Source organism: Macaca fascicularis, chromosome 5 (genome assembly GCF_037993035.2).
Source record: "Macaca fascicularis isolate 582-1 chromosome 5, T2T-MFA8v1.1".
NCBI lineage: Eukaryota > Metazoa > Chordata > Mammalia > Primates > Cercopithecidae > Macaca > Macaca fascicularis.
This window is the reverse complement of record NC_088379.1, coordinates 104,967,618-104,993,793: the sequence shown is the minus strand read 5'-3', so window position 1 is coordinate 104,993,793 and position 26,176 is coordinate 104,967,618. Positions and strand designations below refer to the sequence as shown.

Sequence of the window (26,176 nt, the reverse complement as noted above, 5' to 3'; positions counted from 1 at the left end):
TTTTACACTGTTGCTGATGGTGTGAGATTCAGAAAAAGAAGAAGCAATTCTACATGCCCACCCCACAACAGGGTCATCAAATCTTGCCAGTGACACAGAGGCTGACATCTACCTCCCACCCTCCTTCCTCCCAGGCTAGGGGAGCAGGTAGAGTGGGGGGCATTAGGTGGGCACTGCCAGTGTTGTCATAGAGTGGCACAGTCTTCCATGGGGTGGGAGTGGCACGTGGGAGGCTTCTGCACCATGCACTGGCTCCTAGTTACATTGACATTGGTGGGTCTAAAGAGGCAAGTCAAAATCAAAATATGAAAGTGGAACCCCAGAGTGGCTTGTGTCCTGGTGAACCTAAAGTGATGCACATGATCTGGGTGACTTGCAGCAAATTTTGACTCTAGAATCAAGGACTTCTATACATGCTGATCACCCCCTCCATAATATAACTCTGTGAATGTACATAGTTTGCACTCATTTTAGCTAGCAGCAAAAGGTTTTGTCAAAATAAAGAAACTTTTCAAACTTTTAAAGGAGAAAAGATTATGTTGACGGTTTAATTAATAACTATGTGAGGTGCACTGACTTAGCACCACCAGAAAGAGCATACAAACAAAACTCTGAATTAACTTTTTGCTACTTTAGAAATCATACATGCTGCTCTGGGATTAGAAAGAAAGTCATCTTGACAGAATTATTAGAAAATTGCTCAGATGTTGAAGTATAGTGAGAGCAAGTCTATATCTGATAAATACATGCTTAGACACCTGACTATTCATTTCTGTAACCAAATGATTATTACAAATAACCTCTAGTTAGGTGTTCCCTGAAAATGTTAAAGTAACTATTTTATTAAAGTATCTTAATAAAGATTAGCAGCTACTAACCCATTAAAATGGATAAAAACACTTGGAAGCTCTGTGATTTCAATGATGATTGTGTTTTCAATCTGTGTTGTTTGTATAGTCTGCAGAAGCAGATCCTAACTCCTGCAAGAAACAGCTCACCGTGACAAAGCTGCCTTTCCTTTTATCACTTTGCAAATCAAAGAAGGGGGACATGTTGGGAACAGGACCCCCAAAATCTGGCCATAAACTGGCCCCAAAACTGGCCATAAACAAAATCTCTGCAGCACTCTGACATGTTCATGATGGCCATGACGCCCATGCTGGAAGGCTGTGGGTTCACTGGAATGAAGGCAAGGAACACCCGACCCACCCAAGGCAGAAAACCACTTAAAGGTGTTCTTAAACCACAAACAATAGCATGAGCAATCTGTGCCTTAAGGACGTGCTCCTGCTGCAGATAATTAGCCAAATCTATCCCTTTATTTTAGCCCATCCCTTTGTTTTCCATAAGGAATACTTTCAGTTATTCTGTAATCTATAGAAACAATGCTTATCACTGGCTTACTGTTAATAAATATGTGGGTAAATCTCTGTTTGAGGCTTTCAGCTCCAGAGGCTGTGAGACCCCTGATTTCCCACTCCACACCTCTATATGTTTGTGTGTATGTGTGTTTAATTCCTCTGGCACCACTCGGTTAGGGTCTCCCTGACCAAGCTGGTCTTGGCACCTGTCTCTACAAAAAAAAAAACACAAAAATTAGCCAGGCAGAGTGGCATGCAACTGTAGTCCCAGCTATTTGGGAGGCCGAGGTGGGACAAAGACTGGAGCCCAGAAGGCAGAGGTTGCATTGAGCCCTGATCACGCTGCTGCACTCCAGCTTGGGCAACAGAGCAAGTCCTAGTCTCAAAAAAATATTATATCTTAAAATCAAGAGGGATTAATATAATGCATCACTAAGTATAAAAAGCAAGGTACACAGTAATGTATATAAAATCCAATCTTTGTGAAAGACAGAACAAATTAAAATTTGTAAATATTATATATAGGTTTGTATGAGCATGGAGAAAGATACAGAAATGGACAGAACAGGCTGTTCATCTCAGAAACCAGGATCTGAAAAGAGTTGAAAAACTGAAGTTAACTTTTTAACCATAACTGTTTGGTGTTACTAGTTAGGATGAGATTTATAATTTTATTACTTTTTTAAGTTATAAAGAAACTGTAAAGAAAGACTCCAGCTGCCAACATGTACATGTAATTGTAAAATAAAGGTATTGTAATTGCAATTTTATTATTAAAAGGAAGTCTGACCAAATAATTGTCAAAATAATATAAACTCTCAGCCACTTCCAAAGCCTTAGGAAGATGTTACTCATCATGGACTAATAGAGTCATAGAAATGTTTTCTTACTGGATCATTCAGGAAACTAAGATTATCAATGGCAGACATTTAAGTCTGGATATAAGAAAATTCTCACAGGCCTAAACAGAAAACTTCTAGAGCTATTAAAGATGAGATTATTATAAGGTCCAATAGATTTTTGGCTATAGTCTTGCAAGACTAATGCAAACAAGCTTTTGGAGTTACCTGGGTAGTCCTGGATTTTGCCTTTTTTCTCCCGAGTGGCTTATATTTGAATTTTCAATTGTCCTCTTGGGCCCCAGAGTGCTGGCAGCTGGTCATGTTTCTTCTACATGGAAACTTTGAAAAACATCCTTTGAAAAATCTGACCAGCCCAAGAGAAAATACCTACTCTTACTGACATTATATTCCCCAGCAATTAAGCCCACCAGATAGTTCTGTAGTAAATCTCACATGACACAGATGCCACCCATGCGTTCAGAGCTTCCCAATAGCTCATTAGGGCCCCATGCTGCAACAGAAGACAACCAAGATCATCAGACATGTGGAGTGATTCTAGCTTTGTAATAGGAAAGATAGAAACAAAGCAAAGAAAAAAGAAGTTGGAAGAAATAATCCATGAAATAAAAAAATACAAAATCTTTCTAAAAGCTGTTAATAATATTTGTAAAAAGATATTATACACAGGAAAAAAGAATATGATGCCATAAAAAATTCTTGAGAATTAAAACTCATCACAGCAGAGTAGAAATCCAATAGAAACAAAAGATTTCAATAAATTTACCCCTTGGTGTACCTTTTCCTCCAGAAGATAACTAATGAAGTGCCCCCAAACTGATAAATTAATTCAAAGAATGATGTGGTATCTGAGAAGCTGATGCTGTCACCCTGAGAAGAGGGAAGGGATTCCCCAGGACAAGGGTGGGGAGGCCCCAGGATGGCAGGCATGGCCAGATGCAAACCACCTCCTCCCAACATGGGAGTAAGTCAAAGACTCCAGGGAGATACATAGCTGGGAATAAAATTTCCAGGGACTATGGCATCATGCCATATCTCAAGCAATTTAAATGGAAATAAAATTGACATGTTCTGGGAAAATATGCTAAAAAACTCAAAAGTGTCTTTAAGGCTGATGAAGACATACAAAATACGTATTTTTAATGTGTTATATCATTTTGTATAAAATGGTAATAGTAGAATCTGCCTCATAGTGTTGTTGTGAGGTTTACATGATCTGTTAATTGTAAAGCATTTAGAACAGAAAGTGGCACATACTGAGAGTGACAAGGATATTAGCTATTTTATTGATATTTAGGTTATTAAACTCTGGAGTTAGGCTTCCTGGGATCCTGGCTCCACCACTAGCTGTGTTACGTTAGGAAATCTATGCAATCTCTCTAAACCTCAATGTCTTCATCTGTAAAATGTGCATGACAATGGTATCTACCTGATAAGTTAATGCTAAACATTACTATAAGTGAGGCAATGTGTGCACAGAAATGAGCAAGGTCAGCACTCCATGAATGTTAGATATTGATAGTAATCTGTTGTATTTTTTACAAAAAAAAAAAATACTTTTAATTTTGAAAAGGAAAAAATTCTCCACTATTAAAGAACTCTTTAGCTTTTAGATATTTTTATATTGTGACAACCATATCATTTGTATTACTTTGTATTGTTTTAATAAACACTTGATATTCCCACATCATCTCAGTAAATATACTTTTAAGCATCTTCCAAGCACATCATCAGAATAACTTAAAATGCATCAATAACTCATTTAAAATACATTAGTAAATCATTCGTGGAACATTCAGATGGTTTATAGTTTGGATCTCACAGAGAAGACTGGATGGAACATCTTTGCTTTTGGATTGGGCTTCTTAGATTATTTCCCAACTCCTTCACATAAGGAAAGTACACAAATATTTTGCTCTCTCACACATGCTCTTCATGGCAGAATTCCAGGCTCCACAGCCACAGCAAGTCCAGGAAGCATTTCAGCTCCCTCAACATCTTTGGCTTCAGTACCAAAATCAAAATGAAATGCTAATTGAGAAAGAATTCATGGCTTTGAATGTGGGTATTTTCAAAAATTTCTCTAGGAACTTAAAATTTATTCTATTTATTGTAATATTCTATAGATTATTTCTATAGCTATTTCATTCTCAAGTTCTATTTATTGCTACTAAAGTCCCTCTCCCACTCTTAATTTTGCACCCCATCCCCAAAAATGCTTTAAAGACTGTTATTTATGCACATACATGAAATGTTACAATTTTTCTAGCAACCTTTACAATAATATTAGTCTTCCCATTTTGCCAAATGATTTAACCCCCAAAATGCACAATTTGTACTGAAGACACTTTCTGCCAGTTACAATATTATTTCTTAGATTGAGGTAAATTATTGGCCCATGGAGAAAAGGAGACAGTTGGATCTCTTACAGAGATGCTAGTCTGTCCTTCTCGAGGCTTTGGAGTGATATCTTCGCACTACTCATCATTACCTGTATAATTATATTAGAGATGCCAGTCCTTGCCTTCCACTAAGCTTCCAAGAGCACTTGTGGCAATTTGTTACATCAGTAACAGAAAATTAACACACTTCTGTAGCAAACATGGCCGTCTACAGTCTGTGGGTAGACACATCTCCCTCTTTGACCACAACCTGGAAACGCTCTCCAGTTTTAAGAAGTCGTAAGATTAGATTAGGTTCACCTGGATAATCCAAGCTAACCTTCCCATCTCAAGACCTTTAACTGAATCACATCTACAAAATCCATTTTTTTCCATGTAAAGCAACATAATCCTAGATTCCAGGAGTTAGGAGTGGACATCTTTGAGGGCCATTATTCTGCCTAGCACACAGGGGATTGCTGACCCAAACAGAACCAAGCATATCATCTCTCTGGATAAGCTGAATTTAGGATATAGTACTTGGTGGAAATGTAATATAGAATTGGGCTGGCTTACAGAGACACACACAGAGAAAGAAGCAGAGGAAAGTGATGCCCTGTGACCCCTAGAGATTGACAGGGTTATCTTTGGACATTCCAGATGTTGCTCCAGGCCTGCCATGGCCCTCTGATACTAGAACACTGACACTCAATCATGTGACAACTGCTCCTCCCCCCACAGCCATTTAAACTTTTAGAAGGTGGGGCAAAGAGTAAGCACAGAGTAGCTGCCAGATGGTATTAAGAAAGACCTCCTGGCTCTATGGAGTTTGCCCCAAAGTGCTTTTGGCAGTTCATGGAGCCATGTGTTCATGAAGCGATGGAAGCTCATAAGTGGATATCACATTTCCAAATCCATTAGGGCCTTGAAAACAAGGTGGTAGTGGCTATAATTCCTTGAAATGCTCTGTCTATAGGTGTGAGAGAGGATTAAACAGAAAAATGTATGAAAGGGGGTACTAGGGGAGAAAAATGTTTTCAAGATTATTTGTCCATATGTTAATTGGATCTATAACTCTCAATTGCAACTCATCTTTCTTAGTAAATCTTAATAAAATATCTTTCTTTCAAGGCTTCCTCACTCTCAAATTAGATGTCATTCATTTAATTTAGTCAACAAATATCTGAACGATCACCCTGTGCCATGCATTAAGTTAAGAGCTGAGAGTGCACAATGCAAAGACGACGTAGGGTCTTCCTCTTTTGATTCCACGTTTAACTTTCTCCTGGCACTGACCACTTCCTGCTTCACAGGAGGGTTCTCTATCTTCTCTACCTGAACACAGCCAATCCCACTGCTAATATGTAATCCCTTAAAAAGGAGACACTGAATCTTCTCTATTATTGGACTGCTTATAGAACAGTGCCTGTCCTAACATAAAGGAGCACGAGAATTCAACAATCTTTCATTAAACACCTATTCTACACATGAAACTAGGTACAGCTGATGATTTAAATGAAATTTAAAAACATCCCTGACTAGAAATTTCCAGTAGAATTTAGGAGACTTGTCTCTACACTAAATATAAATGGCAACAAAAGGGAATAGACCCTAAAACCACAGGAGGGATGCTAGTATGACAGGGATGGAGAGAAGTGAAGCACGACTGTGAGATGGAGTTAATATACCTCCACAAGGGTGACCTTGTTGGCTCTCAAGGTCGGCTCTCAAGAGACCTTGTGGCTCTCAAAGTTTGGGTAGGATTTGAATGGGACAAAGAGACAGAGGGAAGAGAATGAGCATGATGAGCAAGAGCTTGAGTGAGGAATGGATTCCTCTTTGGAGGACCACAGAGATACAAGCTTCTAAAGAGCATGGGCCTTGTATTGGAGAATGGGGAGAAATAGTTGGATGAGAAGGCTAAAGCCAGGTTATCTGGGGCTATCTCCTTTCCCTTATACTTTTCCAAATGAGAAGCAACTGAAATCGTAGGACCTCCTTTGCTTTTCCATTGGGTGAATGTTTCTCGGTCTTGGTGTGAGTCTCAGTGCCTACATAATTAAAGCTTACTGAAGTGTTCCCTTGGCAATTTTAGAGAAATATGTCCTTTGTGCTAATATGTTCATATTGACAGACTAGATCTAATTAAATAGTTGCCTGTGTAGTTTTATGATGCCTCCAAGTGTGGGTAAACTCCTATTCTTGGAAAGTCATGAGGATACTTGTTACACTGATCAAAGGGCAATGGAAATGATCCAGTGAGGATTTTGCTCCATTTCTCACAATTATTTAAAATCTACCTCAAATGTCTGTTCCTCTACAATGTCTCCCGAGTCCTTCATTCTGAATAGCAACTCTGTCTCTGTTCCCAAAGCACTAACTGACCCCTGTGATAGGGCACTTCCCAGTCAGGCTGATATGTAGACTTAGTTGCCTGTGTGTCTTTTCCCCATAAACCGTGAACTTCCTTTTATGAATAATAATTGCAGCTAACATTTTGGAGGGTACTCCTACCTGCCAAACTCCATGATGAGTGTTTTACATGGATTTTTCCTTTATTCACTAAACAGTCCTTTAAAATGATGCCATTATTCATCTTCATCTTACAGATAAGGAAACTAAGGCAAAAAAACATTCAGTGAAATAATAAGTCCAAGTACACAGAACAAGTAAGGAATAGGGTTGGCCTGGTCCCAAAAGCCATGCCATCACCGTTGCCCCATACTGTCTCTTGGCACAGACGAGGGCATGTCTTATTCATCACTGCTACTCCACTGGACCCAACTTAGTGCCTGACACAGGGAGGGGTTCAGTCCATACTTACTAGTTTTGAGTGGAGCAGAATTGCCAGGCACAGTGATCCCCTTTGCTGTGACTAATTGGGAGTCTGATTCTCTGTGTAAAGACAACCAGGGTGCTCTCTCTGCCCTACTTCGTTTTTCCTGTTTCCTTACTCCTCTTCCTTCCTAGCCGCCCCATGTGGATTCAAAGTTGCAGCTTAGTGCAGACAAAGAGCATACAAGGCAAAACGACCAATGTGGGATTGAGAGAAGAGAAACAAGGAATTCCAGAGGCTGGGGGGAGAGTGAGGAAAAGAGAAAGTGATTACAATTTATCACCTTAACTTAATATTTAACCTAATGAAAACAAAATCTTATCTGGAATTTGGAAGTCAATATTTTGATGGCTGGTTCAGTACCCTTTTCTTTGTTTTGACAGTCTGAGAATAATCCAATGGGTGTGGCTTAAAGACATCGGTCACATGTGGAATTGGAATTGGATGTTACACAAGCAACAAAATAAATATCTGTGCAATATATCTGCTTCATGCACTCAAGCAGAGAAGAAATCCACAAAGACTCACCAGTCTCCTGGTCTGCAGAGAAGACAGAAACAACATGAGCACAGCAGGAAAAGTAAGCAAAAAATATATTACTGTTGGTAATATATTCTCATCAATATAACAAAGAAAGGAATACAGTATTTGATGAATAATTTAAAATTATTATCTAAATTAGAAATGATACACTGAAATATGATATGCAATATACACCTCAATATGTAATGTATACTGAACTGCAGTGGAAATAAGCTATTCTTAAATATCTTCAACAGGAATGTATAAAACCTGTATCTATTAAGTCTTTATTTCCTACATTAAATAAATTTGCAAATATGATAGTTTATTCCAAACTAATGACTGATTTGTAAATCTAAAGTTAGAAAAGTCTTTAATTGCAAGTTATCTTTATAATAAGACACTATAATTCAAATGTGTTATTATTTGTATTCATATTTTTATGAACACAAGAAAGTTGTCTGACAGAAGTTTGATGAGAAGAATTTGATTCAGAACACTGAAATATCCTTCAACCTTACTATAAAATATCTTACAAAATGCTCTTTGATCTCACAGCATTAGAATCATTAAGGTTAAGCAAGACATCAACATACAAATTCTGATTAAAAGGGGTCCATTATGATACAATTCCGGAAATTTCCACAAAAATCCTATGGAACAGCATCTTCCCCATATAAAAGTTAATATGGTTTCACAGAAAATTAATAATACAATCTGAATAATAATACAATTTGAATCACTTAGCACTAGGAATACAGATATTTGTTTTTTTCTTCTATAAATGTGCGCTTATTTGTTCAATGAGTTTACAGGTGCATGTGGTCATTCAACATAATCAATTGATATTTTTTAATTGTTTCATTACATAAACCTGTGCAACTATTTCCAGTCATTTGTTGTGTTAGGAGTGTACCACACAGTAAAATATCTCACCATGATAATTCAATTTAAAGGTTCTGAGGCTTCTCTCTACGTTGTGTGACAAACAGGCTCATATCAATAAGACCGGCTGGAAATCACAAATAGCCCATTGTTAGTGTTCTTAGTCCACCTCACTTTACTTCCATTTATTACTAATTAATATTTACATTCCTAATAGAAAATTACTAAAATAAAGAAAATTCAAATTTACCAAACTCAACTTAAAATAATGAGTTCATAGAGCAAAAGTATAAACCAACTGTATTAATGAAAATAATAACTGATGAAATAGACAATCCTCCCCTCTTGGGTGCAACATCAGTAACTTAGCTTTTTGACAGCATTTCATTTGTGTTTACCCATCCTGCATTTTGTTTCCCTCAAATGCTAAATGGTGACAATACTAACATCTCTTTCATGAAGTAGTTTTGAGAATTAAATGAATACTGTAAAGCACTTAGAATCATATCTGGTACATGATTAAATATTAGCCACTATTAAATATTAAAATTTAAATAAATATTAGCCACTATCATTATTATTGCTATTTAACTTTTTGCTAACTTTTTAACATCACAGAGTACTGAAAATGTGAGGCTAGATTAATTGTTATTCTCTATACAGCCAGCTTTCAGACTTTGGGAAAATTAATCAATCACTGAGTCATTTGATTCTCAATTATTTCAGCTGTAAAATAAGCCAATAATTCAATAGTACTGTCCTGGTAGCAGCCTTGTCAGGTTTAAAAATAATGCTCATTGTTTATGGCAGCACAATTTGCAATTGCAAAAATATGGAATCAACCTAAATGCCCATCAACTAACAAGTGGATAAACAAAATGTGGTACATGTACACCACGGAATACTACTCAGCTGTAAAACAGACGAAATAACGGCCTTTGCAGCAACTTGGATGGAGCTGGAGGCAGTTATTCTAAGTGAAGTAACTCAGGAATGGAACACCAAATATCCAATGTTCTCACTTAAAAGTGGTAGCTAAACTGTGAGGACATAAAGGATAAGAATGATATAAGGAACTTTGGGGACTGAGGGAAAATGGCAGTAGGGGGAATGAGAGATAAAAGACTACATATTGGGTTCAGTCTACACTGCTCGGGTGAGGGGTGCACCAAAATCTCAGAAATCATCGCAAAAGAACTTATCCATGTAACCAAAAACCACCTGTACCCCAAAACCTATTGAAATTAAAAATCAATCAATGAATTAATTTTAAAATAAAAATAATGCATATAATTTACCCAGCACAAGCCACAATGCGCCTGTCACATCATAAGCACCTAATAATAAGAAACTTCCTACTATTAGTACCTTCTGTCTAAGTATTCTGATATTTATTTTGGCATTGACCATGTTGAACATCCGACAAAGTTGAAAAATTTGACAAATAAATAATGAAAATGAATTGGCAGAAAAATAAATCTCAATTGAATTTTTAATTATATTTGCAATTATGTTGATTCTTTCTAGAAAGGGCTCTGCAAACTAGACATGCTTTACCACAGTGAAGATGGTTTTTACAGTATACTGCCAAGCACTAGAAATATATGCTGAACTTTCTTTTTAAGAACATCTATGGATAACCTCTGCTAGACAGAAATTCAAACACACTGTTTCTCCAGTTTTAAAATATACATGTGTGGGTCTGAGTCTATACACACATACGTGCGCGCACACACACACATACCACCAACTCTAATCTCTATAATATTTGGCTCAAATCTAAGCTGGAAAGAGTCTCTACACATAAATTAGGTTACAAAACAGGCTGCCAAAGATAAGTTTCAAATGAGTAGGAAACAAGTAGCACACAGAAGTGGTGGAGAGAGAAAATTAAAAGAGGACAATAAGCAAATAGGGAGAGAAAGAAACATCATCGTACGCAGGAAGGTAAACCCATATAACTGTTCTTATAGAGTCAGATCCTTTTGGCCTAAGCAGAAAATTGAGCAAGAAAGCAGTTTATGTTATGGAGACAGATACTGACTCTGTCAGCAAAATAAAGGTGATTTCTAACTTCATGTATCAGCCAACAGTTGTGGGTAAACAAGCATTTTCAGGACAGCATTAGGAAATATCAGGAATAAACACCTTCAGAGAAAAATACAACAGCATAAAAATGGCCTAAATAAATATATTCCGTTTTTCTCAATGTCTTATGATACTTTGTTTAGCTTTCCTTATGTTATTGCTTTTTAAAAAGATACTTTTATTCTCTTTATAAACCAGAGTACTTCATTTCCATGGAGCACTTGTTAGGTACCAGACATGGGACCCAATATTACATGTACAAAGATGAAAAGACACAATTTCTGACTTCAAGAGTGGGAAAACACTGGTACCATCTCTCTGTTTGATTTTCTAGGTAATCAAATGCAAAGCAGCTGTGCTATGGGAGGTAAAGAAACCCTTTTCCATTGAGGATGTGGAGGTTGCACCTCCTAAGGCTTATGAAGTTCGCATTAAGGTGAAGTATTTTGCCATTTGTATTTCATTTTACATTTTAAAAACTCAGAGAATATTCAAATGGAAACATCAAAAAATCCACTAAGAGGCATATCTTATATGATCATCCAGAAAATACAATTACATTTGTTGTCAAGGAAAGGTATAAATATAAATTTTAAATGTTTAAAAAGTGATCAAAGAGTACATACAGTATAATTCCAGTAAAATACAAAAGAATTTATATGTTTGTACAGAAAAAAATTCCAAAGGATATTTATCAGGACTTCAAAATCAATTAACATTATTTTCCAAGTGTTACCTTGCTATTTCTACTTCTGTTTTTTAAAGCGTGCATTCTTGTATAAGACTTAAATATTTCAGATTATTCTAAATTGTTTAATTCAAGAAGGGAAGGTAGAGACGGGTTTTAGACTGAATAACCTTGAGGATAAACCGAATCTTTCATATTTAGGATTAGTAGGGAGTATTAGCAAAACCCTTGAATATATTTTAGAAGCACAATTTCAGGAATTTGGGTATGTTAAATTTATCTAGTTACAATCTTTTCTGAATCTGAACATCTTCTCTTTATTCTGTAGATGGTGGCTGTAGGAATCTGTCGCACAGATGACCACGTGGTTAGTGGCAACCTGGTGAGCCCCCTTCCTGCGATTTTAGGCCATGAGGCAGCCGGCATCGTGGAAAGTGTTGGAGAAGGGGTGACTACAGTCAAACCAGGTACAGGATTCACACTCAGGGAACACGCTTGGTTGACCATCCCAGGATTTCCCAGCCTGGATGAGGAAACCGAGGCAACGAGAGACAGAAGGGCTTGCAGAAGGTCACCGCGCAGCCAGGACTTCAGGGGTTTCCTCTTTCCCTCTCTGCCTGCCTGACTCAAGCATGTATGTCTTCAGGCACGCATGTATTCTACCCTTCAACCATTGTGTACTGAGTATCTACTAGACGCCAGGCACCAGGTTAGAGCCTGGATATACGTGAGGATCAAAAGGGACACAGTGCCTACCAGTGTGGCATTCATAATCTAGTAACTTCCGTGTTAGTGTTGCTGGACACTGTCTTCTGTCAGGGCCTAGACAGAAGTAGAAACGGGAGGAGGGAAAAAACTTAAATATAGAAACTGTTCAGTGCTGAGTTCACAAAATGGAGGCTGCGTGGTTACGGCTGAATAAACATGACCTTTTCTTAGGTGACCTATGCTGCTCCTTCACCAGTTTCCTTTTCCAACATGGTCTCTCTTCCTGAGCATGGAGTCAATGAAACAGGCTAGGTGAAAGGAAATGAAAGAAACATAGAAGGAAACGTCCCGCCATCAACAATATCTGCCTTATTACCTTTAGCCATGCTTAAATGCAACTGGTTACAGATTACTAATTATTTTATCTTCAATATTTATTTTACCCTAATCTTACGTATTAATATAAATACTTTTAGAAGCAAAGGGTTAATAACTAGGACATTGCCATACTATCATTTTCACATAAACTTTACCTATAAAATGTTAATGCACCAACCATTTTTCTTGACCATGTGGAATGTATAGCATAGGTGATTGAAAATAAAAATTATATTTAATTCTTAAAAATCACTTTAGCCTGTAGATTCACCCTGCCCCCTTACCAAATACCAATTTAAACTGTGAACAGAAAATAATAAAATAAACTGTCCAAATTAGGTTTTAGCTCTATTTCTTTTAGCTAGAAATAAATTAACAACAAAATGACAGCCTTACTTTTTACCCCTACTCCCTCCACCACAACAGGAAAAGTAGATAATTCACAAATTATCAGCTAAAAATATTTGTAAGTCAATTCTTATCCTAAAAGAAAGTGCCTCACTTCTTGTGAAGGGCTGAAGCTTTCAGAGAAATTTCTGGAATTCTTCTTTGTCTCATTTTTGTTAGCTTTTCTGGAGAAAAAAAAAAACCTAGAATTTTTTTAAAGCATTCATTTCATAAAAAAGATAAGCACAATCACTTTGAAAAGCCAAGAATTGGTTCAAAATTCTCGTAAGTATTTTAAATCAATATTTTACAAAATACCAGATCTTCCCAATATCTACGGGCCCTATAATAGATGACTTTCAACTAAAATTTGTATTTATAGTAAGAATATTTAAGATTTAATTAAAGTTTAAATAAAATGATATTTGCAAAGCCTACAGGAGAAATCAGTACACTGCATAAAAGTTAACTATTAATACAGAGGAAGCAATTTTTTTAATCTGTGGGATCCCCCACATTTGTGTTTTCTCTTTAGGAATCCTCAGGCACTTATAAACCCAAACTGAAAACAATGCTGTGGCAGGCATTGAAAAATGACATAATTATGATTGAACTCTAATCCTTAAAGACTGTTAAAGAAACATGCTTCTAATCAATACACCTGAGCTTTAAGTTTTTGCTGTATTAATTCCTGCATAGAAATTTAAGAAGAACTTGTTTTATTCCTCTCCAGGTGATAAAGTCATCCCGCTCTTTACTCCTCAGTGTGGAAAATGCAGAGTTTGTAAAAGCCCAGAAGGCAACTACTGTGTGAAAAATGAGTAGGTTTCTGATGCTCTCTTTACACAGACTTTGAGTTTGCACATTAGTTATAATCCTGTCTCAAGCCTTTGTGTGTCTGTATATTGCACTGCCCAGTCTGAGCAATCCTCGGGGGACCCTGCAGGATGGCACCAGGAGATTCACCTGCAGGGGGAAGCCCATTCACCACTTCGTTGGCACCAGCACCTTCTCCCAGTACACGGTGGTGGATGAGAATGCAGTGGCCAAAATTGATGCAGCCTCGCCCCTGGAGAAAGTCTGCCTCATTGGCTGTGGATTTTCGACTGGTTATGGGTCTGCAGTTAATGTTGCCAAGGTGGGAATGACAATGGATAAGAAAACTGCTTACTTGCAGACTGTCAGGAAAAAAAGTGAAGCAATTGCTTGCAAGAATCATAGATTATTTTTGTAGACTTGAAGTGTCGATTATGAGTACAAAAATGACCCAGAAAGAATTGAGAGCGCATGCTAGAAATTTCATCAATTTATTGCAGATAAAAAGTTGTTAAGAGTAAAGATGTCGTTTACAATAATTTTTCCTCTGAATTTGCTGTTTATGGGAGCATGAAATTTTAGGCCTGAGAACTCATGTAGTAATTCATTCAACAATTAGAGAGCACCTATACAAGCCTCAGGCACCAGGGTTTCTGCTAGGTTCTGAGATAGCAAAAGTAAATGAAATAAGCGTTTGCCCTTGAGGAGCATCTAGTCTGTGGATCCTCTACTCCCAGAATTAGGAGCAACAGTAGAGTCCAAAACCTTACCTGATGCACTTCCAAACCAAGGCTCACCCACTCTGGATTCTTAGACGGAAAGTAATGAAGCTTCAGTGATGCGTAATTCACTCATTATGGGATTTCACTGCTAAAACGAACTCCCCTGCCATGAACACACACATATATTTCAGAAGTGGTAAATTTCAAGCAGAAATTCTTTAAAGGCTCCTCATCTGAGTAGGCTGAAAATCTAGTAGTATGCTTTATTTTATGAAAGCAAGGTCCAGAGTTACAAAGATATATGCCCAAAGTCTCAGTGCTGAGACTAAAATATCTTTTTAATATGAGAGCTGAGATTAAGATATCTTTTTCAAATCTCCTGCTGAATCTTAGCTCGCAATATGTAATTATTAGTGTTTTAAAATCACAGTCATAAGTCTTGTATTTTTCTAAGTAAAGTAGAAAATGGTGTTGTCCGCATAGTATGAATAACACTTGGTGAATGAATGAGTGAATAGACACCCTTAAGGGAATATAAGGATGAGATTACTTGGGACAGGAAAGCATGTTACGCACAATGAAGACTGACTGTGGGAGACTAGGTTTAATATATAACCACTAGCCAACCAAAAAAAAAATTCAGAAGGCATCTTTTCTAAATTTCTGACTTTAGCACTTAGTATCTTGTTCAGTTGCCTCATCCGTGCTAGCAGGTGGTCAAAGAGAGCCTACCCAAGACAGAAGATGAGGCTACTCATAACAGTAGATTGTATTTATTATTGACATATAGACAAATGTTTCATTGCTGTGTTGTTCGCTAGTGTATTTTTAAAGCAGGGATATACTTGTCACAACTACTGAACATAAATGAACCAAGGCGTTAATTACTGAGGGTTTAAGTGGAATATTTTTCAGTCTCCTGGAGTAGCCTTTTCCACTAATTTTATTTTCCAAATATTGCCTTGGTGTATGTATGAGATATTGAAGCTAACTATCATGGGATTTCAGCATCGAGAGTCCCTTCAAGATTGTAATCACTGCCATCTGGATCTCAAAGATCATCCAGTCCCCTGGTTCCCAGCCTGACCTTCCCATTGGAGTCACCTGGGAACTGAGTTCCACCTGCAGAGATTCTCATTTAATTGACATGGGCTGTGACCTGGACAGTGGGATAGTTTGTAAAGCTCCCCAGAAGAATCTAATATGCATCAGTTTGACAACCACTCAACTAGTTCATCCCCTTGAATTTAAAAATAAAGCAACCGAAGTCAGAAGAGATTTTGATAAAAGGTTGGACAGAAGAGTCTGAGTAGCTCTTGATAAACACGTAGGCATGGCACTTTATAAAGCTTAAGCAATTTCTAACAAACATAATTCATTTTTGCATTTTCTGAAAACATAGGTCACCCCAGGCTCTGTCTGTGCTGTGTTTGGCCTGGGAGGGGTCGGCCTATCTGCTGTTATGGGCTGTAAAGCAGCTGGAGCAGCCAGAATCATTGCGGTGGACATCAACAAGGACAAATTTGCAAAGGCCAAAGAGTTGGGTGCCACTGAATGCATCAACCCTCAAGACTACAAGAAACCCATCCAGGAGGTGCTAAAGGAAATGACTGATGGAGGTGTGGATTTTTCGTTTGAAGTCATCGGTCGGCTTGATACCATGGTATGTACCATGATATGCCCTGAGATTTCTGTCTCTGCAACCTGGAAGATGCATTTAGGCAGCAAAATATAAGTTTTATGTATAAAGGATATTTTTAATGATGAATGGAAATTTCCCATCATCTGTTACCTGATTGTTTAATTTTTGTTATGGGAAATCTTTTCTTCCATCAACTATGCAAACCTGTCTCAAGTCATATTTCCTCTAGAGGAAAAGCAAAGGGCTTGTTTTTCTTAACTGAGCATTTACAGATTTACTTTATTAATTTTTAGTTTAAAACTGTAAGTTCAAGTAAACATAAATAATACAAATTCTGTTCTCAAATTGAAATGTTCCATTTTTCTCCCACATTCTTAAAAAAAATGGCTCAATAATTTTGCATATGTTCTTAATAAATTCCAAATTTTTAACATGTTAGTATTTGGCCAAAAGAAATGAGCAATTTTAGGCCAACTGCTGTTTTATTAACAACAATATGCCCTAAGGAAATTGACTGCTTTGAGACATCACTGTATTTTATCACATAAACGGGACAGTGCCTGGCACATAGCTAGTACCCAATACTAGTTGGACTGAATACTTTGAAAAGTCAACAGTCTCTACTAAAAATACAAAAATTAGCCAGGTATGGTGGTGTAGCACATACCTGCAATCCCAGCTACTCCGGAGGCTGAGGCAAGACAATCACTTGAACCCAGGAGGCGGAGGTTGCAGTGAGCCAAGATCGCACCATTGTACTCCAGCCCGGATGACATAGTGAAACTCCGTCTCAAAAAAAAAAAAAAGGAAAGAAAATAGAAAAAAAGAAAAGTCAGTAGACCTTACCATCCCCCAAAGTTTAAAAGCTATGCATCTCATAGCATTGCTTATAGATTACATGAGACAACGCATGTGATATACTTAGCGCAGTGCTGCCTGTCATATGGTAAACTCCCGATAAATATCAGCTGTCTTTTTTTTTTTTTTTTTTTTTTGAGACAGGGTCTCACTCTGTCAGCTAGGCTGAAGCGCAGTGGCATAATTATAACTCGCTGCAGCCTCAACCCCCGGGACTCAAGCGATTCTCCTACCTCAGCCTCCAAAAGTGCTGAGAGTATAGGCACGAGCCACCACACCCAGCCTCAGTTGGCATTATTGATATGAAATACTATTTCCAATCTTGCAGTGCTTACATCATCTTTGGCTTATTACATGGTATTTCTTCCAAACAGTTACAAATATCAATTGCAATGGGAAACACATCTTAGCTATATTTCACCTACCCAGAATTCTCTAGAATCCTACTCAAAAAGTCTCCAGAAACCAACAAATTTCCATTGCTGAGGTTTTCTAGAAGGTCCAGCAGTGTGGGTAACAGGGAGTGGCACCCTAAGATCAAAGCTCTCGGCAGCCATGACCTGGGACAGATGCCACAGAGGAATAAAATGTCAAAAGAATTCAATTTTTTCCAGGGCTACAGCTTTTCTCTTTATACTCTATTTCCATATTTTCATCCATTTTCTCATGTGGAACTCGAACGTACCATATCTTTATCTCAAGATACCAAATGTCTGACAGCCACATGTTCTGAGGATGTGTGGTCTTCCAAAGGTCAGAATCCAAAATCAAAGAACTAATCATTATATACTACAGGGATCCTAAACCATTTTCTAACTACAGAACGTGTTCCAAAAGCTGACTGGAAAACATTTTCTGAACTGTCTCTTGAGGTTTCCAAATAATCAGTGTATTTTAATGTAAAACCAGTATGTATTTAGGGAAGTAATAAAACAATATTTAAAACATGTCCATTTGAGAAATGGACAGTAGAATAGGAATCCACTTAAGAAGGAGACCATCAAATGGACAAGAGACAAATTTCAGTGATGTAATCATTTATCTTGTTCACCGTCAAAATATCTGGTTGAAAGTACTGGGTTCCTATAGTCCCAGCTACTCGGGAGGCTGAGGCAGGAGAATGACGTAAACCCGGGAGGCGGAGCTTGCAGTGAGCTGAGATCCGGCCACTGTACTCCAGCCCGGGCGACAGAGTGAGACTCCGTCTCAAAAAAAAAAAAAAAGAAAGTACTGGGTTCAAAATACCTATGTAATAAATCAATGAAAAATGATTTAACCAATTCACAGATCACCTGAGAATTATGTGATGATGAAATTTTATGCTTTATGTATGTTTATAATGATGTCTGCCTCCTTATTCCTTTATTAGGAAGAATTAAATGCACTCCAATTTATTCATCCATTCTTTCATTAAAAAAAAACACTTTCTGGGCATTTCCTAAATCCAAAGCACTATCCTATTCAGAAAAGGGGAATTAAGGAGCAAAAGACATAATCTCTTTCCTCTACACACTCACAATCCAGTTAAGCCTATTACGTGATATTGTGCATTATGAGTAAAAACTATGCAACTCCATGTTAAAGATGCCAAATATTCACTTTATTCCAGATGGCTTCCCTGTTATGTTGTCATGAGGCATGTGGCACAAGCGTCATCGTAGGGGTACCTCCTGATTCCCAGAACCTCTCAATAAACCCTATGCTGCTACTGACTGGACGCACCTGGAAGGGGGCTGTTTATGGTGGTATGTAGTTGGGCTCAAGTGCCAAATTCTCATTAACATCAATATATCTCCACTTCTACAACTGACAAGTCAAGGTTTTGAAAACAAATCAAAAATAAATTAAAATTCCTTTTCTATCTACAGTCTCCAAATCAACTAGATATGGAACTAATGCAGACAGAAGGTCCCCATATAAACTTTTCTGTTGTCACCATAACCCAAAATCTTTCATCTCCATCTGTTTTTGTACTTGTGACTGTGTAAGGCATGGACATTTTTAGTAGAACATGGAAATCTACAACAATATTTCATATCTACGCCCAAATTTAGACAACCGATAAATTTGTTCCTCAATTTTGGGCATAAACATCTGTACTATTATTTCTATGTGAGAGACCAAAGAACTAAGAAACTTTGTTTATCTGTGATTTGTTTTACGTCAAGGCACTGTAAAAGCATATTGAAGTACTCTATCTCTTCTTATCCTCAGTTATAGCAGTCTGGAATGCAGCACCTTTTCTAAACTTGCATTTATATGGAAAATTTCTTCAATTCTTCTACTGACCCTGGTCGAATCAACAATGATACTGTCTTCTTTTCAGGCTTTAAGAGTAGAGAAGGTATCCCAAAACTTGTGGCTGATTTTATGGCTAAGAAGTTTTCACTGGACGCATTAATAACCCATGTCTTACCTTTTGAAAAAATAAATGAAGGCTTTGACCTGCTTCGCTCTGGGAAAAGGTAGAGTTTAAGTTAGTTTTCTGTTTTGCTTTTTTTTCTACCACAGGGGATTGTCTAGCAGAGAATGAAAAAGGTGGAAGGATGAGAAAAAATAGTCTCTTGGTTCTCCATTACCTGTTCAGTCTTTGCATGGAGCACTTGTAGGATCATACTGTGAGAAGCTAAAACCAGTTGCTTTGCATTTCCTATTCTGCTGAAGTCAAATTATGTTGATTACTGCAAATCTGAATGATCTGAGCCACTCAGCCTTCCTTAAAAGAGAACACTCACATTTGCCAAAAAACAAAAACAAAAACAAAAAAAAAAAACCCACAAAAAATAAGTCTATTTAAACAACCATAACTATAACATGGTGACTTTGAATCCTTATCCTTCTACCTATGTAAAGCTGACACTAAGTGTCTGCATATTTAAATAATTTTCAGGACGTCTTCGACAATTTCATTGCAGGAGTAGGTGGAAGTACATTGGGATTGTTTTCTAGGTAGATAATACTAGTTTTTCTCTTTTTCTTTTGTAGTTTAAGAAAACTTTTTTTACCAATATAAGTTATCATAAAAGAGAAGAGTACTAAGCACTATTTTAAATGTTTGTCGTACATTTTCTCTGAAGTTTAGAAAAATAAGCCAATTCTATTTCCTATCTCGAACATTTAACAGTTACAACCAGCTAATAAAATGCATTTTGTCACCTGCATTTACATGAGGCACAACTGGAAACAAGCAGTTATATCTAACCTTTGTCTTCTAGTCCAGAGTCTGAGATTTTTCTGCTATCCCACACTTATTTTCATGAGATTTTCAACTCTAAATAGTATTTCTTTGACATTCACACAATCATTATACTAGATACTTTAACTGACAACATTCTTGAGGAAGGAAGGAAACTAGCACTCACAGACCACCAGCTGTTCTACTAAGTATCTTACCTGCATTATCTCATGTGATTTCCAAATAGTGCTCAGTGTCAGTCTCTATCTCACTATCTTAGGGAAGAGAAACTGAGACACCGAAAAGACATGACTTTGCCAAAATCATGAAGTGGTAGTAAGGAGAGCCAGGATTCAAAAGTAGATCTTGTTATCAGCAAATCTATTCACTTTCTATTGAACCACACTGTCCCTCAAAAGCGCGTGTACATATGGAAAACAGTAGTCATCTAAGGTTAGTTATCATTGTCAATATCATCATTGGGATCATCATCATAAGATTGAAAAGATGATGGCAAATATAGAGATGAACAAAACCAGAGGACAGTGTTGAGCAACATAAGAAGTCATGAAGCATGCGTAAATTCATTTTATGAGAATGTCATATAGTAATATGCATATGTAAATATAATTAATCTTATCAATAAGCAAAGATTTAAAATTGTAATATTGAATATTGGAAAGAATAAGGTGAGTTGGGCACTTTCATGTACTTTCAGTAGTAATTGATACATACTTCTGGAAAAGCAATTTGGTAATATGTATGAGAAACCCTTAAAAAAATAACTGAATCATTTGCCCCAGCAATTCCATTTCTAGAAATCTATTCTACAGAAATAATCAACTATTCAAATATACATATATGTTTACTCGTTAGAACTTTAGAAACATTCTAAAGTTCAACACAAGGAAAATAAATTCATAAATTCCAGTCATCTATTAGAAATGAATGAAACCACCAAAAAGAAATGACTTCATTGGGAAATTCTCATGATGTAATCTCAGGCTCATTTAATGAAGAATATAAATTGTATATATTGTATATGCAATGTCTCAAATTTTCATCAAAAACAGTAAAACATGCATATATTTCTAGAAAAAGTTCATAGAAATTCAGGAAAACATTGAGAATTATTATTTATAGGTTGGGAAATTATGGATTAGTTTTACTTTCTTCTTTCTGCTGTCTTGCATTCTCTGAATTATGTGCATATATTTTTCTCATATATGCATATGCATATACATATATATGTTAAAAATTAAAGTTATTAAAGAGTCACAAAAACTACCATTTTCTAAAAATATTTATTCATGAGAAGTTGGTTTATAGAAAGGGCATTAGTTCTAGTGTAAATGTTCCATTTGTAATCTTCACAAGAATGAAGAATCTTAGAATTAATACAAATCGACTTTATTCTCTACTTCTAAGAATCCTTAAACATCTCTGTATCAAAGGTCTTTTAAATTTCCAGCATGGTCTTAACTTTGTTAAATTATCAGTTCTTTCAGGCAAGTTATCCATCATCTTATGATTTTTGCAAATTTGTATTTGGGTTTGAATCCCAACACTCCATACTAGATGTGCTACCAGAGCAAGTTATAAATCTTTCTAAGTCTCAGTTTTTATAATCTCTAAAACAGAAATAATATGGAAACCTACCTCCTAGTGTTGATGTTTAGGTTAAAGTTTAAGAAAATGCAGAAAGAAAGTGACAAATAGTAAGAACTTACTGCAAGTTATTATCTAGTGTTGTTTTATATTCCTTATTACACTAGGGACATGGGCATGCAAAAATGATTTTTTGAAGATGCTAATGTAGAATTGAAGTCTAAATGACAGGCATATTCAGAATGTTGTGAGTGAGATTAAGATTAGAGAATAAATAAAAATAAAAAAATAAAAAACAAGAGAAAACCAAAAAGGATGAACTTCCTTTGACTGGAACCAAATGTATAAATAGCGTAGCTGGGATCACAGACAGATTTTCACTAAGACAACTCAGATGCTCCATGGACTCTCACGTGGAAGCATGTGGGTTGTCTAAATGTTAACAAGTCTCTTCTTTCCTATTGCAGTATCCGTACCGTCCTGACGTTTTGAGGCAATAGAGATGCCTTCCCTTGTAGCAGTCTTCAGCCTCCTCTACCCTGCATGATCTGGAGCAACAGCTGGGAAATATCATAATTCTGCTCTTCAGAGATGTATTCAATAAATTACACATAGGGGCTTTCTAAAGAAATGGAAATTGATGGGAAATTATTTTTCAAGCAAAAATTTAAAATTCAAATGAGAATTAAATAAAGTGTTGAACATCAGCTGGGAAATTGAAGCCAATAAACCGTCCTTCTTAACCATTCTACTGTGTCATCTTTGCCATTGAGGAAAAATATTTCCTGTGACTTCTTGCATTTTTGGTATCTTCATAATCTTTAGTCATTGAACCTAGTGGAAGGGAACCTTCACTTGCCCTGAACACACACCTGCTGGGCCACTGTGCTTGAAATCTCCTACTTCTATCTCAATTTTCACTGTCGGCATTTTCCTTTTTTAAATAAAATGTACCAAATCCCTAGGGTAAAAGCTATGGTAAGGTAAAGGATAGACTCATCTTTACAAGTAGTGAAGGTCCAAGAGTTCTAAATACAAGAAATTTCTTGGTAACTCATATAAAATGTCCCACATTTTACTGCAATAAAGGGTAGTGTTTTTATGGCTTTTATACTATTTCTTTATGGTTGATGTACAATTGATTTTTTAAAATAATGGCAGATTTCTTGCTTCATATGACAAAGGCTCAATTACTAATTGTAAAAACTGAACTATTCCTGGAATCATGTTCAAGAAATCTGTAATTTTTGCTCACGCAAGTACTTCCTTGACTAAATAGTATTAGTTTATGGCTATAAATGATTATTTAGATGATGACTGAAAATGCATATAAAGTAATTAAAAGCTATATGGTGGCTTTAAGTGTAGAGATGGGGTGGCAAATGTTGTGAACTCAGAATGTAAAATTGGTAACTGAGAAATGGCACAAACACCTACATAAAATATGTATATATATTCCAGTGTAGAAATTATTGGCTAGGTCTGTAATCAAGTATGCACAGAAGTGCCTTCATAGGTGCTGAAACAGGATTATGAGAGTGACAGACACAGGAATGAAGAAGACAGGGAGAAAATGTGCATGGTTGTGAGAATATATTGCTTTGATTCTTTGACTTCTCATGATATATGAAAACAAATAAAGTTGTTGGTTGACTTCAATAATATCATGAACATATTTGAAATGAAATTCTGAGCATGGAGAAAAATTTAAATTCTGGTATTAAAAAATAATTTAAAAATATAGACAAGGAAAAAATGTTTTCATATATATGACCAAAAAAAAGATATTTCCCAAATCCTGGTGTTTTTCATCTAAAAATAGACAACCGAAGAGGAAAATGAACAATGATGGAAATTCATGGAGGAGGAAATTAAAATGGCAAAATAGTATATTAAATGGCACTGAGCCTTGGAAGTGGTCAAAAAAAAATAAAGCAAAATGAGATATTACTGCTTACCTATTAGCTTACACGGTTGGTAGAAATGTGCATTGTCATAGGTTTCTGACAAACAATTTGTGATTTTTATTAAAATTTTAAACATACATAGTCCAAGCAATATCACACTTGAGAATCAACTCTGTAATTATACTTGTGTATAAGAATATAGAAACAAGGCCATTAGCTATAGCCTTACTTGCAGAAGAAACAAAAATTTTTAAACTGTCTGACTGACAGAATAAGGAATGATGATAACTCCTTATTTTGAATGGTAAGTTGATCTTATAAAAAAAAAAAATAGGGGACTGGGCATGGTGGCTCATACCTGTAACCCCAGTGCTTTGGGAGGCCAAGGCAGGTGGATCACTTGAGCTCAAGAGTTCTAGACCAGCCTGGGCAACATGGCAAAAACCTGTCTCTACAAAAAAAACACAAAAATTAGCCAGGCATAGTGGCACATAATTGTAGTCCCAGTTACTTGGGAGGCTGAGGTGGGAGGATCGCTGGAGCCAGGAGGCACAGGTTGCAGTGAGCCATGATGGCACCATCGCACTACAGCTTGGGCAACAAAGCAAGTCCTCATTTCAAAAAAAAAAAAATTGTATCTAAAAATCTGGAAAAATTACTATGATGCATCAGAAAGTATAAAAAGCAAGGTACAGAATAATGTGTTATTATATGATCCAATTTTTGTGGAAGACAAAACAAAACAAATTAAAATTCCTATTTATTAGTATATAGGTTCATATGAGCAGGGAGACATAGAAATGTGTGAAACAGGCTGTTCCCCTGAGAAACTGGATCTGAAGAGTTGAAGAACTAAAGTTAACTTTTGAATCATAACAATTTGAACAAAATTATGTAATTTCTTTACAGACTATTTTTGAAAGTCTTGAATAGAGGCAGGACAATCAACTTTCTTTAACAATTTCTTCAAGAATGTCAATCACATTCTTTAATCATTTGTAGGAGCTTCACATCAATATTGTCAGTTATGATGAGATTTATGATTGTATTACTTTTTTACCTTATAAAGAAACAGTAATGAAAGATTCTAGCTGCCAACATGTATATGTAATTGTGAAATAATTTAAAGGTATTGTAATGGAGATTTTAATTACTTAAAAATATTTCTGACCAAATAAACGTCAAAATAATATAAACTATCACAGCCACCTCTAAAGCCTTGGGATGATATTGCTCATAGAGTCATAGAAATGTTTTTCTTACTGGATCATTCAGGAACCTAGGATTATCAATGGCAAACATATAAGTCTGGATGTAAGAAAATTCTCATAGGCCTTAATAGAAAACTTTTGGAGCTATTAAACATGAAATTATTACAAGGTCAAATAGATTTTTGGCTATCAGACTTGCAACATTAATGCAAACAAGCTCTTAGAGTTACCTGGGTAGTCCTGGATTTTGCCTTTTATCTCCCAAGTGGCTTATAAATTGATTTTTTCTTTTTTTTTTCTTTATTTATTTTATTTTATTTATTTTATTTTTTTCAGAAGGTGTCTCACTCTGTCCCCCAGGCTGGAGTGCAGTGGCGCGATCTCCGCTCACTGCAAGCTCCGCCTCCCTGGTTCACGCCATTTTCCCGCCTCAGCCTCCAGAGTAGCTGGGACTACAGGCGCCCACCACCACGGCAGGCTAATTTTTTTTTTATTTATTTATTTTTATTTTTTATTTTTAGTAGAGACGGGGTTTCACCGTGTTTGCCGGGATGGTCTCGATCTCCTGACCTTGTGATCTGCTCACCTCGGCCTCCCAAAGTGCTGGGATTACAGGCGTGAGTCACCGCACTGGGCCTCAATTCTCAAGAGATTTTTATGATATTATAGTCTTCTTTCATGTATATCATATCTTTTTGCAAATATTAATAGCTTTTAAAAAGATTTTGTATTTTTTCACTTCATGGATTATTTCTTCCAACTTCTATTTTCTTTGCTATGTTTCTATCTTTCCTATTACAAAGCTAGAATCACTCCACGTGTCTAATGATCTTGGTTGTCTTCTGTTGCAGGATGGGGCACTAATGAGCTATTGGGAAGCTCTGAAACATGGGTGGCATCTGTGTCATGTGAGACTCACTATAGAGCTATCTGGTGGGATTAATTGCTGGGGAATATAAAGTCAGTAAGGGTGGGTATTTTCTTTTGGGCTGGTCAGATTTTTCAAGAGATGATTTTGGAAGTTTCTGTTTAGAAGACACATGCCCAGCTGCCAATACTCCGGGGCCGAAGAGGGCAATTGAGAATTGAAAATCATCCCAGCAGAATAGAAATCCAATAGAAACATAAAAGAGCTCAATAAAT

The 26,176-nt window shown here is 36.5% G+C and overlaps 1 protein-coding gene across 1 annotated transcript; it reads left to right on the top strand.

Annotated features, from left to right (window-relative positions):
- Positions 1-7,929: 7,929 nt before the first annotated feature.
- Positions 7,930-22,661, top strand: LOC135970966 (all-trans-retinol dehydrogenase [NAD(+)] ADH1B). Its single transcript, XM_065545263.1, has 9 exons — positions 7,930-8,018; positions 11,268-11,369; positions 11,950-12,088; positions 13,828-13,915; positions 14,013-14,232; positions 16,035-16,295; positions 18,742-18,877; positions 19,459-19,597; positions 22,383-22,661. The coding sequence occupies exons 1-9, from the start codon at positions 8,001-8,003 to the stop codon at positions 22,405-22,407; spliced, it is 1,128 nt and encodes a 375-aa protein (XP_065401335.1). The 5' UTR covers positions 7,930-8,000; the 3' UTR covers positions 22,408-22,661.
- Positions 22,662-26,176: the final 3,515 nt, after the last annotated feature.

What these genes read in the sequence shown, in the direction of transcription:
- LOC135970966 (XM_065545263.1), top strand. An exon ending in GGTGACTACAGTCAAACCAG is followed by an intron (nt 12,089 to 13,827) that starts GTACAGGATTCA and finishes ATTCCTCTCCAG; the next exon opens with GTGATAAAGTCATCCCGCTC. An exon ending in CTGCTTCGCTCTGGGAAAAG is followed by an intron (nt 19,598 to 22,382) that starts GTAGAGTTTAAG and finishes TTCCTATTGCAG; the next exon opens with TATCCGTACCGTCCTGACGT.